The 14,924-nt window shown below is 37.8% G+C and overlaps 1 protein-coding gene across 2 annotated transcripts in view; it reads left to right on the forward strand.

Moving 5' to 3' along the window:
* The window catches only part of EFHB (EF-hand domain family member B), a 52,096-nt gene that overhangs the window by 6,766 nt on the left and 30,406 nt on the right, over positions 1–14,924 (forward strand). For both annotated transcript variants that reach the window (XM_026006435.2, XM_072726747.1), the window contains exon 4: positions 14,855–14,917. In XM_026006435.2, the coding sequence (XP_025862220.2) occupies positions 14,855–14,917 (63 nt within the window). The remainder of the gene's footprint in view (positions 1–14,854; positions 14,918–14,924) is intronic.

Below are 14,924 nucleotides of genomic sequence, written 5' to 3' on the forward strand. Positions count from 1 at the left end.
CCTCAGTTGGCTAAGCGTCCAACTCTTGTTCTCAGCTCAAATCTTGATCTCAGGGTTGTGAGTTCAACACCCATGTTGGCTTCCATGCTGGGTGTGGAGCCTACAAAAAAAAGAAGAAAAAGAAAGAAGGAAAAAAAGAAAGAAAGAAAGGAAAGAAAGAGAAAGAAGAAAGAAAGAAAGAAGAAGAAAGAAATAAAAGAAAGTTGTTTTCTTTTAAAAAAAGGAATTGCCGGGATGCCTGGGTGGCTCAGCAGTTGAGCATCTGCCTTCAGCTCAGGTCATGATCCCCTGGTCCTGGGATCGAGTTCTGCATCAGGCTCCCTGCATGGAGCCTGCTTCACCTTCTGCCTCTCTCTCTCTCTCTCTCTCTCTCTCTCATGAATAAATAAATACAATCTTTAAAAAGAAAAAAAGGAATTGCCATTCAGTTGTTCTTCTATGTGGTGAAAGGAAAGCTGATGGATGACTTAGGAGTTTCTAGGTTGATGATGATCTCTTCTAGTTTGATGGCAAATGAATATCTGGTGTTGGCTATCCTGGGTTTGAAATATCTACAAGATATCAGACGAAGAAGCCAGAGAGATGGTTGGTAATGTGAAACAGTTGGAGCCATGGGTAGAATAGAAGTTTAGGCAAGAACCTTGGGAAACACACTTGTGAAATGTCAATTAGGTGAGCTTTTGAAGATAGGGCCTTTACCTTATTTACTGTGTAGCTGGGTGGCATATCACAATGCCTGGCATATAGTGGTCATTTAAATATATGATGAAGGAAGCCTGGATGATTAAATGGGAGAACAGTCAGAGAAGAAAGATGTGAGTCTGAGAGGGTGGTATTGAGGAACATAAAAGAAAAATCCTTGAGGTATTCTGAGAATAAAAGAGTCCACACACTGAGATTTGACAATACAATTCTGTTGAAAGTGGTCACAGGGATTCTGCAGAATTTTTTTCTGTGTCTGCAGACTTTTTGTTCCCCCTTGGGACTCAGGGTGTTCTTTTGTCTTTGACCCACTTTGCTTTCTGGTTCCCTTATTGGATTTCCCCAGCTACGCTCTTTCACTTGACCACTCCCACTTCTTCTTTCTGGATTGGTTCTGTAGTCTACCGCTCCAGACCTGATCTCACACACGGACAGATACCAGCTTTTAGTTTCCAACAGAGGCAATACTAAAACCCATACTTCTTCCTCCCGTCACATCCTCCTTTCTTACTGTGATGGGACAGGGAGGAGAGTTTCACAGAGAAAGTGACTGGCAGTGTTAAAACACCTGTAATAGGGTAAAGAGGATGCAGATTAATTAGTTTTGGACATTAAGGAAATTAGCAGCATTGTTAGAATGGCATAATGGAAAGAGAATTCAGATTTTAATATGCTGAAGAGTGAATGGGAAATTCAAATTGGAGAAAGTTATTGTGAATTTTGTTTTTCCTTAAGAAGTGCAACAGTGAAGAGAAGGGAGTAAAGGTTCACTTAGGAGTCTATTTATTTATTTAGTGAATCAGTAGAAGAGTTTGAGATAACACAAAGGAGATAGTGGGTGGAACCAGATCCTAGATAAACAGGAGGGAGTGGAATTAGGATATAGGTGAGAGGAGAGATTAGTGTGGACTAGGAATAATGTTTTAAATATTAAAATATCCATTTTTACTATAAAACAAAAATAATATTATAGAAAACTTAGACAACAGAAACAAAAACACCCAGAATCTTATCACCCCAACACAATGCCTTCCCGTACTCTGCTGCATTCAGATGAATGTTTATTAGCAGCTTATATCAACATCACTACACATGGTGCTTTGCAAGTATAAACTCATTTACTGTCATAACCACCCTATGAGACAGCTGCTATTATTGAATTCCACATTACAGGGGAGAAACTGAGGCAAATTAGATAATTTGGCCAAGGTCATATAGCTAGGAATTGGTAGCTCCAGGATTTGAAGTCACAACTTCAGACCCAAGAGTGAATTCTTGACTATACTACATTTCTTGTGACACTTTTCTCCAAATGCATTTTTATGTAGTTGTTATACCAAACATACAAATTGTTTTTCTTGATTTTTCACTAATTATGATTTAATACAATTTCAGTGTTATTACAGAAACCTTAAAAGATGTTTTTATGATAAAAAAAAAACTATTTCTTTAAGCCAATCTAAGATTTTTTTAGGTTATTTACCCTCTTTTTTGTTGGACATTAGATTTCTTCCCAGATTTTTCTATAAAAATAGTCTGTGAATATCTTTATGTATGCATCTTTTTATATGTCTTGGAATATTTCCTTAGGATAGAGTTTCAGCAGAAGCCAAAGGATGGATCTTTCTCTAGTTCACTGTTGCCAAATCCCTTCCTAAAAGATTGTACCACTAAATTTAAAAAATTAATGATGATTTGTAAGGCATTGTTTTAATTCACATTTATTGGATTTGTGATGAGATTGAAGATTGTTCCATATGTTTGTTTCCATTGTTCTTATTCTTATATCTGTTCATCTTGGTCAACTCCTATTAGGTTTAATTGCTTATCATTATGTAAGTGAACTCAAGGGGTTTGCTGCTTGGGGTGCTTCATATTGAGCACAACCCAAGGAAATGTTGAAAGCAAAGAATTTTTAATTGTTACAAGACAAGGAAATATCTCTCAAGCATCATCTCCCTATTAGGTTAGTATAGGAAACTTTTATTCGGTGTATTGGGGGCAGGGGCAGGGAGCTTGCATATGCACTTTTGGTTTAATTGTACATGCCTAGTGTGTTTACATGTTAGTGCATACATTGTATGTTCAAAAAAATGACAGAAGACTCTGCTTATAGGAGGAGAACTTAGTATTATAATGAATCAAAAGTATCTACAGGACAATTCAGGGGGGGTTCTTTGCAGGTCCTCAGCTCCAATTCAACTCAAACTGACTCAAGTAAGGGGTTACCAGGCAAAACACACCTAGCAAGGTGCTATCAGGTGAAACACCTAGCTGGGCATCTCCTTGGCTGGAACTATTGGTTCTGCAAAACAAAACACATTTCTTCCCTCCTTTTGTCTCTTCCCCTTCTCCCTTCTGCTCATAGTTTCCAGGCCTCTTATTTGGGTAACTTTCCATTGTATCCTAGCTAACAATTATTTGTATTTTCTAGGTAGGCAACCATATTGATACTTTGTCTTTCCTTCTTCAGCTTATATATCTCCTATCTCTATTTCCCATCTCATTACATTGCTTATGATCAATAATACAATGTTGAAAGTAAAGTCTCTTTTCAAATTTTAATGCGAATGATTCTTATGTTTCACTATCAAGTATTTTTGCCGGAGATTTCTGATATATCAAATTAAGGATGCCAGTCTTCATTCTCAGTTTGCTAAAAATGTTTAAAAATTAGGAATAGGGATGCCTGGGTGGCTCAGCAATTAAGCGTCTGTCTTCGGCTCAGGGCATGATCCTGAAGTCCCAGGATCGAGTACCACATGGGTCTCCCTGCATGGAGCCTGCTTCTCCCCTGCCTATGTCTCTGCCTCTGTGTGTGTGTATGTCTCTCATGAATAAATAAATAAAATCTTTAAAAAAAATTAGGAATAGAGTTTGAAACTTAAAAGGTTTTCCCTCACATTTGCTGAAATACATATTTTCCAAATTAGAATTGTTAATTTTCAAAAACCATATTTTTGAGCTAAGCCCTACATGGTTTTGATATACTATTATTATGACATATTCTGGAATTTGATTTGCTAGTATTTTACTAGCATTTTTGCATCTATGATCCCATGTAAGATTGAACAGTAGTTTTCCTTCTTGTGCCATATTTCTTTTGGTTTGGTATGAGAGTAATGCTGATATAAAAGGAATTGGGAAGCCTTCCCTATTTCCAATTGTCTTTATGCTTGTAACTGTTTTTCTGTTATGTATGTTACCTATTTCTTGGTAGGCTTGGTAGAATTCACACAGCTGAAAGGGGAAAGATGGGTGATCCCTTAACATCCTCACCAAGGGATGAGATGGTAATCTATTTGATGCTCCTGAGTCCATACAGTCTCAGAAAAGGAAGGAAGGGGAATTCCTGGGTGGCTCAGCAGTTTAGCGCCTGCCTTCAGCCAAGGGCGTGATCCTGGGGACCCAGGCTCAAGTCCCACGTTGGGCTCCCTGAGTGGAGCCTGCTTCTTCCTCTGCCTGTGTCTCTGCCTCTCTCTCTCTCTCCTCTGTGTCTTTCATGAATAAATAAAATCTTTTAAAAAAGAAAGAAAAGGAAGGAAGTGCATTTAGGGGAGTTCAAAACCCAGTTTCAAGCACATGACTATGAGGAGTGTTCAGTTGGAAATTCCTATTGTGAAGAGCCCGCTAAAATCAACCCTTGAAGACAATTGCATTGCATTATGGTGTAGTTAGGGAATTGGGGAGCTTATCTCAATCAGAGGCCTTTCTGGTGTTGAGGGAAGGAGAGCAGATATATCTCAATGTAAGAACACTTATCCTTTTGTTGCTTGAAGTTGCTGCCCAAAGTTGGTGTTGAGCTGTATGTGAGGGTCTGCTCTGATGGATTTATGAGACACCCTTAAGCCTTCTAGTCCTTCAAGTAAAACAGTTATTGATGTATAGCATAAGGACTTGTATTCAGGAAAAGTTTCCAAGAAATAGTGGCTGGCGAGAGATTTTTAGACTGTCCTTCAAGAATTACAAAGATTCTGGTAAAAAAGAGGTCCTCTCCGTGTAACCCACAAGAGGGCTTTTGGCTCTTAAAACTCTGGTAGAGATCAAAATCTCCATAGTGGTTATTTCTCCAAGACATCCTGAGACTGTCCCTTAATCACCACTAGTACACCAACTATGGCAGAAACATTGAGTTCTTAGACAAGCCAACTAAATCTTACAAAGTGCATTAGTAAATAATATTGAGCCCTGAGGCACAAAGGGGAAGGAAGAAGAGGTTCAAATAAAGGTTAAAAAAATTATAGAGTCTACAATGACTAGATTGTATATTAGGCATCAGGCTACAAAATGCCTACTTTTAAAGAACTTAGAGTATATAGACCTGAGACCAACAGACAACTGTTTTTATAATACAATAAATGTCATGTAATGAGGGTGCCTTATTTTTTTCCCAATCACTAAGAGTACCTCATAGCTTTTTGGGGAAAAGATTCATTTTGTCAGAATTTGCAAAGAACCAATGTCTGCAGAATTCTGAGAAGTGGGTGATTTCATTTGCATATTGAGTTCAGGGCTTTCTGAGCAGAAAGAAATTGATGTTATCACTCCTAACTTTTTTCCAAGATGTCCAGAAATAAGGATATCTATGGGCAAAACAGGATGTTCTTGACCAAGGCCCAATGAGAGAGATGGGACCATTATGCTACCCCATACTGAGTTTGGAGAGAGGAAGGTGGTGTGATGATTATGGATCAGTGGGTCTTTGGTAGTTAAAAGTGTCTTGTTACCAACCTTTCTGAGTTGACTTGAATCTTGAGAACCAATTACATGAGATGGTCACTGAAAGCTGTGATAGTGGGGACTGGCTGAGGAGGTGGCCAAATGGGGCCAGACTGATGTGATTAGAAGCTGAGAAAGGGAGTGGCTGAGTGAGGAGGTGGTCAGTGCTGTTGGGAATTTGGTTACATCCAGAGGGCTTGAGAAGGTAAGTGAATATATTGAGGACAATAGGAGCCAGGTTTCTCACTGATAGAGAAAAAAGTTACCAATATGAAAAAGAGAAGGAGAATGATAGAAGGAATCCTGTTGTACTGGATTGTAATTGGAGGTAATTGATGGAAACTCATGAGATACCATGTCCAAACCCATATCTACATATTTAATAAAATGGAATATTATAAAATTGATATAGACACTAGTATGTGGGGGGGTGTATACATACATACATTTCTAACCTGTATCCTCTAAGAGAACCTAGCAGCAATGTTTAGTAGCACTGAGCACACCAAAAACGAGATCTTGATTTTTGAGTATTAATCTGTATTAAAAGAAATCAGGATTCTGGAAGAATGGCTGACTCTAGGGTTGGTACACTATAATATGAACTTGGAATACCTTTAAGGGCCAAAAAGTAAGAAAATTCTCAAAGAATAATGCAGATATATCAAAGGGGCACAGAAATAAGCTTGACAAAACTCTTAGTGAACCAAACTGTTATATTTGGGACATTGAATAAAATTGCCATTGAGTAAAATAGACATCCATGAGCCCAGACTGATGTAAGTACATGAATGATTGAATAAATAGAAAGAAAGGAAAGCTTCCTTGTAGTCTATTGCCAATTAATAAATGTAGATGGAATGATGGAATTGGAAAGTCACCATTTGGCAGTCATCAGAGTAATGATGATTTAGGCATGAATCACCAATGGATATTAAACAGTAGGTGAAAGTTTGATGAGGAACTGGTTATTTACATAGAATAATTATTAATTACAAAGGAAAAATAACTTTACAGAAGAGAAACCTAGCAGATAACACCTTCATTTAATGACTAAATCTAACACTATCAGTAATAGGACAGATTAACAATATGTCCTCCCTGACAGAAGAACACAGCATTGTTTCTGTGATACCCCTAACAAAAATGTATGACTTTAATCACAAGAAAACAGTAATCAAACCTAAACTGAGGGACATTTTATAAAATAACTGGCATGTCCTCAGAAAATGTCAGGGTCATGAAAGACAAGGAAGTATCAGGAACTGTTCCTAACTGACAGGACCAAAGAAACAGAACAACTAAATGCTCTGCATGAGTGGTGGTTCTGGAGGTGCCTGGTTCATATGTCCCTTCAAGAGTACCTGCTGTGGGGAGCATAGCCAACTGACTGCCTCTTCCTGCTGCCCCCATGAAGCTGTTGCAGCATCCATGCTCCCAGTGATTGAACATGGCAGGGTTCCTAGGACTGGACTCTTTTTTCCCAGTGGGATTTCTTTAATGGGAAACTAAGTCTCAGAGACCACTCATTCGCCTGGCCAAAATTTTCTCAGCCCTTTAAGTTAGTCTGAAACCTTTTTCTTTCTTTCTTTCTTTTTCTTTCTTTCTTTCTTTCTTTCTTTCTTTCTTTCTTTCTTTCTTTCTTTCTTTTCTTTCTTTCTTTCTTTCTTTCTTTCTTTCTTTCTTTCTTTCTTTCTTTCTTTCTTTCATTTTATTTATTTGAGAGAGAGAGAGTGCACGCATACGAGGGTGTGAGCTGGAGGAGTGGCAGAGGCAGAGAGAGAATTCCAAGCTGACTCTGCTGAGCCAGACCTGGGACTTAATCCTATGACCCAGAGACCATGACCTGAGCTAAAATCAAGAGTCCTTTGCTCAACCATCTGAGCCACCCACGCACCCTTCAAGCTCTTCCTTCTTAATATTTCCTTTTCTCTCTCTTTTGAGAAGTGTTACGGCTTTAAAGTTCTCCCTACTTACTATTCTCCATCTCACCCTCAGCTGTCCCACTCCCCCCACTTATCTTTCTCAGGTGTTTTCCCTAATAAATCTCTTATGTGTCTAAGCATGTTATCTGCTGTTCAGAGGGACCAATGACACTGTGATTTTGGGTTTGTTCCTTTTGTTATAAAGGACAATATTGCAGCAATTAGTGATATTTGAATTTTGTACTTAGATACTAATATCAAAGCTGAATTTCTGATTTTTGATGCCTATAATAGTTTTTTTTTAAGATAATAGACCATAAGGAAAAGTAAAATAGAGAAGAGAGAACAGTTAAGAAATTTCAATAAACTTTAGAAAACAGGAAATGGAGATATAGCAACTGACTTTGCAACACAGGAGAAAAGGAAATTTGAGGGAAATCAGGTGGTTTTTTCTACCAGATATGATCTGGTTTTCCTGGAATAATCCCTGAAAAGCTCAACCCTTGGAAAAAAGGGTCGTAAAACTTGGATCTGAAAATCAAAAGATCAGTTGTAAGTTCATATTCAGCACAGTTGGATTCCAGTTCCACTTCTCTATCCTCTGCTATCCTGACTCCCTACCTCTCTGCACCAGCTCCTACTCCTTTCCACCAAATCTGTGGATTTATTTTCCCAAAGCAGTTTTTATAGTCAATAAAAGGCCAACATAAGGCAGGGACCAGGGACGTAGGTCCATGCTGAAAACGAGACATACATAAGTAAAATGTACTTTCTCTAATGTAATTTGCCTAGTTTCCTCTCCCAATGGCCCTCTGAAGGGCCAGCAGTGAGGGTGAAAGCCAGCCCTCTCTCCTGTAGGCCGTGCATAGAGACGCAGTGGAGGATCATGAGTAAGAGCAGAGATTTGAAAAGCAGCCTACCTGGGTTCAGGTCTCTGCCAGTTTATTAAGCAGTGTAATTCTGCCACCTCTCTGCCTCATTTTGCTCATAATGGAGGTGGTGTTAAAAGCACCTACTTTGTGGAAGTCTTTGAGTACTAAATAAATTAATACATATAAAACACTTAGAACAGTGTCCATCACATTGCTAAGTGCTTTATAATTGTCAACTCTTATTTCCATGATTACTATTCTCTGGAAATTCTGAATAGTCTAGAGTAAAGAAAATGATACTGGGGATCCCACCAAAATAAAAACTGCCTCATCATCTGATCACTTCATAGGAAAAAATAAAGGTTTCTTTTTGGAAAACCAAGTCAACGAGTCCTGCAAACACACAGAGCTACTAATCATCTTTTTAGTGCCTTTTTAACATAATGATCAGACTCCAGCTTGAAAGTGAAGGCCATGGGACACCTGGGTGGTCCAATGGTTGGGCGTCTGCCTTCTGCTCAGAGCCTGATCTTGGAGTTCCGGGATTGAGTTCCACACTGGGCTCCCTGCAGGGAACCTGCTTCTCCCTCTGCCTTTGTCTCTGCCTCTCTCTTTGTGTCTCTCATGAATAAATAAATAAAATCTTAAAAAAAAAAAAAAAAAGTGAGGGCCAAAACAAATTAAAAAGAAACATACAAACACAGAGGGAACAGGAAAATGTAAATAAAAAATGATTGCCTGAGAGATAAAAGATGTTTAATCCATAAAACAAGATTGCAACTTTTAAAAGAACAGAAAATAACTTCTGAGAATGAAATCAGTCTAAATGAAAATTCAATGAAATCAGGAAGTCTTCATCAAATAGATTTCCCAGACATTGAAACAAAGATTAAAATATTCAGGTTCACTTGACTAATGGTGCAGAAAGAGAGGATAAAGTGGAGAAAATTATCAAAGACATAGAGCAAACCTTTGAATTTTGGGTACAAGTCAAGATTGCAAGGAGTTAATTCCAAATGAAGGAAAAAAGACCCATATCATGGATCATTGTTGCAAAATTTCTGAAAACTAAGGATATAGAGATGATTCTAAATACTTCCACAGGGGAAAAAATCACAAAGGATGGAACAAAAAACAGAGCTGCATTAGAATTCTAAACAGCAACACCACTTTTAAAGTAATCTCTTCACTCACCATGGGACTTGAACTCACAACCCCAAGACCATGAGTTACATACTCTACTAAACCAACAAGGTGCCCAAGACCACCTCTTAGACGTTGGCATAATGCCTTCAAAATTAAGAGAGAAAATTATTTGCTACCTTGTATTTTATACCTAGCCAGACTATTAACCAAAAAATGAATCTGTTAAAAAAAGAAAAAATCAACTGAGTAAACTTGAAGATCTAATGAGATTTGTTTTCAATAATCCATGAATCAGGCAGCATTCCCTTTAGTGAGTGGAAAAGAGCTTTGAGGAGCTGTACAAAATGGAAGGCTTTTATAAGCAGAAGGGGGTGGGGACAATGAAGTCATTATTAAAAAGAAAGGATTATTTCAGACAAGGTCACCTTTCTTTGGGAGAGGATGCAGTCTATTAAGCAGACGACCTCACTAGTGTTGATCAGGAAATTCCAGACTGATTGATTTAAAATTCCACTCCTGGGAAGGGCTGAGACTACAATTAGGTTATGGATCAAGTCTTAGTTCATTAACATGGGGCTTAGCACAAGTGGTTCCATTTCGAGCCTGTTTTTTGTTGTTGTTGTTTTTCAAGAGATGCAAGGTATCAAAAGTTGACTTTTTATGTCTTCTTTCTTAGGAAATGACTAAAGAATTTACTTGGTGAAATGGGAGTATAAATCCAAAAGGTGGCATAGATGGGATTTATGGAATGGGTAATCTAAGTCTGAAGAATGGCAAAGGAAAAATATCCAGGACAAGAGCTCTGCACCAGACCTAAGGGCAACCAGATGAGATATGTCTTCTTTCTTAGGAAATGACTAAAGAATTTACTTGATGAAATGGGAGTATAAATCCAAACGGTGGCATAGATGGGATTTATGGAATGGGTAATCTAACTCTGAAGAATGGCAAAGGAAAAATATCCAGGACAAGAGCTCTGCACCAGACCTAAGAGCAACCAGATGAGATTAAAGCAGGAGGAAGAAGAGTTATAGGAGAGAGTTTATTAAAAAAACAAACAAACAAACAAAAAAACGACAAAACAACAACAAAGAAACAAAGCAAAAACATCCTAGAAATTTGACAGATCAGTTGGAGCACTTGGAAGGATTTAGAAATAGGCACATTAAAAAACAAAAACAAAAAATCATTGCAATGGCAATGATTAGGAAAAAATAACATGATAAATATAATATACCTACTTGGTTCAACAGTGAACAATTATGATAATATACACACCATTGGCTTTTTAAAAAGTATGATGTAACCATATTAAGAGGATGAGAGAGGGGAAGTCATGATGGTGTAAGAAAGCTACAACCTTCTCTACCATGAAAGGGTACCAGTATTGTCTAAAACTAATCAATATATAACAGTATAAGGGTTAAGAATGTGAAGATAAATATCAGAAGAAATGACTTAAACTTTAGAAGACAGGTGGCTCCAGAAAATAGAACTGGGTACAAATGGGGCAGAGAAATGCTGTTTTTTATTACGACAATTTGATTTTTGAACAAAGAACATGTATAACTTAAACAAAAGTTAATTTTGTAAAAAAAAAAAAAAAAAAAGAAAATAACAGGTGTTCATTCTTCTAACACTTTTGAACCAGATAAAATGGCGTCCTTGCTGCATCTGTATCATGTATAAATGTTGACTTGAACTTAGGGGGGTACATGGCTTGTTCTTCTGGGTGATAGGTGCTAAAATAATACTATGTGAAAGTGAGTGGTAAATAAGGTAGGGGGAGTCTTTGCTACAGAAACCACAAAGATGTAGATAAATATATCTTGCAAAATAGATTATTTTCATTTTTCTTTCCAGGTTTGAGACTTTGTCTTCTTTTCCTCTTTCCTCAGAAAAATCTACTAGGAATTCTTAAAGTGTTTATTCCAGGCTGGCCTTAGTCATGTTGTGGGGAACTAATGTAAGTTTGAACCCAAGAATTAAGAGGGCAGCACCTGTTTTAAAACCAATCTGTGGTTGAGAGATAATTGGAAAGAAATCTTTAAGAGAAAGAGGACAAGATATATGTTATAAAAGATAACCCATTGTCTTACCTATATGGAGACTTTTCTTTGATTGCCAACCTTGGAAAACATGACTTTTTTTTTTTTTTTTTTACTTTTATTTTGATAAATGAGGTTAGTAGTAGGAACACAGAGAGAAATGAAACTCGAGCTGGTTTCCTATATGGGTTTTCATGCAAGATTAGTTCAGTGTCAAAAATAAATAAAACCTCCAAGATCAGATTAATGGGAAATCACTATATGGTCCTTCCCTTTGAGATTTAAAATGTACATTAGTATATTCAAGATCTATCTACATTTACCAAGTTTTTGTCAGCAGAATTTATTTTATTATTATTACTTTTAAAGGTTTTATTCTTTATTTGAGAGACAGGAAGAGAGACTTAAAGAGAGCACGGGCTGGGGGAGAGACAGAGGGAGAGACAGACTCCCTGCTCAGCAGGGAGCCTAATGTGGGGCTCAGTCCCAGGACCCGGGATCATGACCCAAGTCAAAAGCAGTTGCTTAACCAACTGAGCCACCCAGGTGCCCCACCAGCAGAATTAAAAAAAAAAAAAAAATCCATTAACTATAAGTGTTCATGGGACTAAAGTTTGGGATATACTGCTAAATTCTACCCATCCCTGGTGGTGCAAGATGGCGTCCCTGCTAGGAGTTTATAGTACTAGAGAGTGTGTTTTATGGCTTGTTGAGGGCTACGGTTACATTTAATGTTTGTTTACATTTCTTGGGGTAGATCATCATACTCCGCTGAGGCAACAGAAAGTCTTCAGGAAGATCATTGTTTTCCTTTTCAGGTTAGGGAGGTCATTAGGATCACCCTAGGCTACCTTTTAGAGTTCAGGAAGTAGAACTCAAAGTGGCCATTAAAGCTGCTCCTCAATTCTGTCTTGGGTCTGGATAGACTTGATTATCATTCTTAGTTTCTAGTGCTCTTGCTGATGTTTTTATTCTAGTTGATGTTGTTTATAGACTTTTTGGTAACCTTTTATTGCTTTCTTTTGCTTTACAAAGCAAGACTTAGTTATAAAATATTGAGGATAGTACAAAGAAGAAAATAAGTCACTTGTAATCTCATTTCTCAAATAGAATCACAACTGGCAACTTTTTGTCTATATGTTTGTATAGAGATAGGATTCTGTGTATTTGTATGATGCAAATTTACATCTTTATTATAATTCACATTATGTCATAAACATTTTTATATTATTCAAAATTATTTATATATCATTTTATTTTTAAAAAGATTTTATTTATTTATTCATGAGAGACACAGAGAGAGAGGCAGAGACACAGGCAGAGGGAGAAGCAGGCTCCCTCTGGGGAGCCTGATGCTGGACTTGATCCCAGAACCCCAGAATCACGCCCTGGGCCAAACAAAGGCAGGTGCCAAACAGCTGAGCCACCCAGGGATCCCCTGAACCACCCAGGGATCCCCAATTTTTAATTTTTTTATTTAGCTGTCTCTCAGAGATTTTAAAAATTTCTTTAAAAAAAAAAAGATTTTATTTATTTGGCAGAGAGAGCGAAAGAACACAAGGAGTGGCAAGGCAGATGGCGAGAGACAAGCAGATTCCCTGCTGAACAATGAGCCCAATGCAGGGCTTGATCCCACGATCCTGGGATCATGACCTGAGCTGAAGGCAGACACTTAACCACCTGAAGCACCCAGGTGCCCCTTTAATTCTTTATTTAAAATCAATTTCATTAACATATACTGTATTATTGGTTTCAAGGGTAGAATTTAATGATTCATCAATTGCATATAACACTTAGTGCTCATTGTATCAAATGCCTTCCTTGATGCCCCTCACCCAATTATCCCTTCCCCCCTACTAACTTCCCCTTCAGCAACCCTCAGTTTGTTTCCTAGGGTTCAGTGTCACTTATGGTTTGCCTCTCTCTCAAAGTTTCATCTTATTTTTCCTTCCCTTCCCCTATGTTCATTTGTTTCTTAAATTTCACATGAGTGGAATCATACTGTATTTGTCCTTCTCTGTCTCATATCACTTAGTGTAATACCCTCTAGTTCCATCCAAGTCATTGCAAATGGCAAGATTTCATTCCTTTTGATGGCTGAGTAATATTCCACTGTGTTCGTGTGTTTATATCTTCTTTATCCATTCATCTGTCAATGGACAGACATCAGGGCTCTTTCCATAGTTTGGCTATTGTGGACATTGCTGCTATAAATATTGGGGTGCAGGTGCCCTTTTTAATCAGTATGTTTTGTTCATATCCTTTGGATAATTACCTAGTAGTGCAACTGCTGATATTGAAGGATTTTCTTCTTCAGTGCCTGAGGTTCTTGGTTACTCTGCTTCAAAGAATGATGAGGCAGACCAGAGAAAGAGTGGTGGGCAGCAAAGCAAAGTTTATTGAGTGGTAGGACAAAGTTCCCAAAAAGGGAGAGGACCTGAGAGGGTTGCACTGGAGTTTGTAAGTCTAGGGGTTTTTATGGGGTGTTGGTGGGCTGTTTTAATCTGATTAATCCTCCATGAGGCTGTCATCCAATCGGTTTTTTGTCTTCTGTTTATCACACAGGAAAGGGCGAGGGCTCCTTGTAAATTCCTTTTAAAGGGAAGTTTTCTCTTAGGGTGAGGTCCCCTTGTCCTTGCCTACCTTTTTTCCAATTATCTCTCATCACTGGGTTATAATGTAGTCCTATTTTTAACTCACTGAAGAACCTCCATACTGTTTTCTACAGTGGCTGCACCAGTTTGCATTCTTACCAAGTGTAAGATTTTTTTTTTTTAAGGAAACTTATGCTTTGCAGAAATAGTTATCAGTTGCCTTGAAATGACAAAGGAGGAAGAATAGATAAAAAGTGTATTGCTGGGAATAATTGTAATCTTTGCCTTGGGCAAGGGAAGGACAGATAAGACCCAAGTTAGAATTAAGTGAAAGAAGGCAAGTGCATTGGGACCATTCACTGAAGGAGTGACAGATTTGCATATGTGAAAAGTTAGGGCCTTGGTGAAAATACACGCATTTGCAAACATACCACACACACACACACACACACACACACACACACACTCAGAAGTACTTAACACTTTCTCTTTAGCTTGAATGCAGCCATACTTCCATCGTTACTGATGATGTAGTATAACTGATAATTAAACATTATTTCTGAAAGTTGACTCCCTCGGCATGTCACAGAGATAGCATAACTGGATACAATTACTGATAATGCTAGCACTGTGGAAAAGGTATACTTACATATATTTAGCATTTAATGTTTGTATTATAAATCAGGATTACTTTAGGTTTGCTGTATTTCTTATTTTTCTAATTGTATTAAATAGTTGAAAGTAACTATTAGAAGCATACATCAACTTTGAAATAAATGCCAGTCTTCAAAATGCTCCACCTCTATCCTGACAATGACCAAGTATTTGTTGTTTTTTTCCCCCTTTAGGCAGGGAAAGTTATTCCTATTGGATACAGAGTTGCAACCTGTTTGACTGAAAAACTTCCCAGGGTGAGCA

This window comes from Vulpes vulpes, chromosome 11 (genome assembly GCF_048418805.1).
Source record: "Vulpes vulpes isolate BD-2025 chromosome 11, VulVul3, whole genome shotgun sequence".
Taxonomy (NCBI): Eukaryota; Metazoa; Chordata; class Mammalia; order Carnivora; family Canidae; genus Vulpes; species Vulpes vulpes.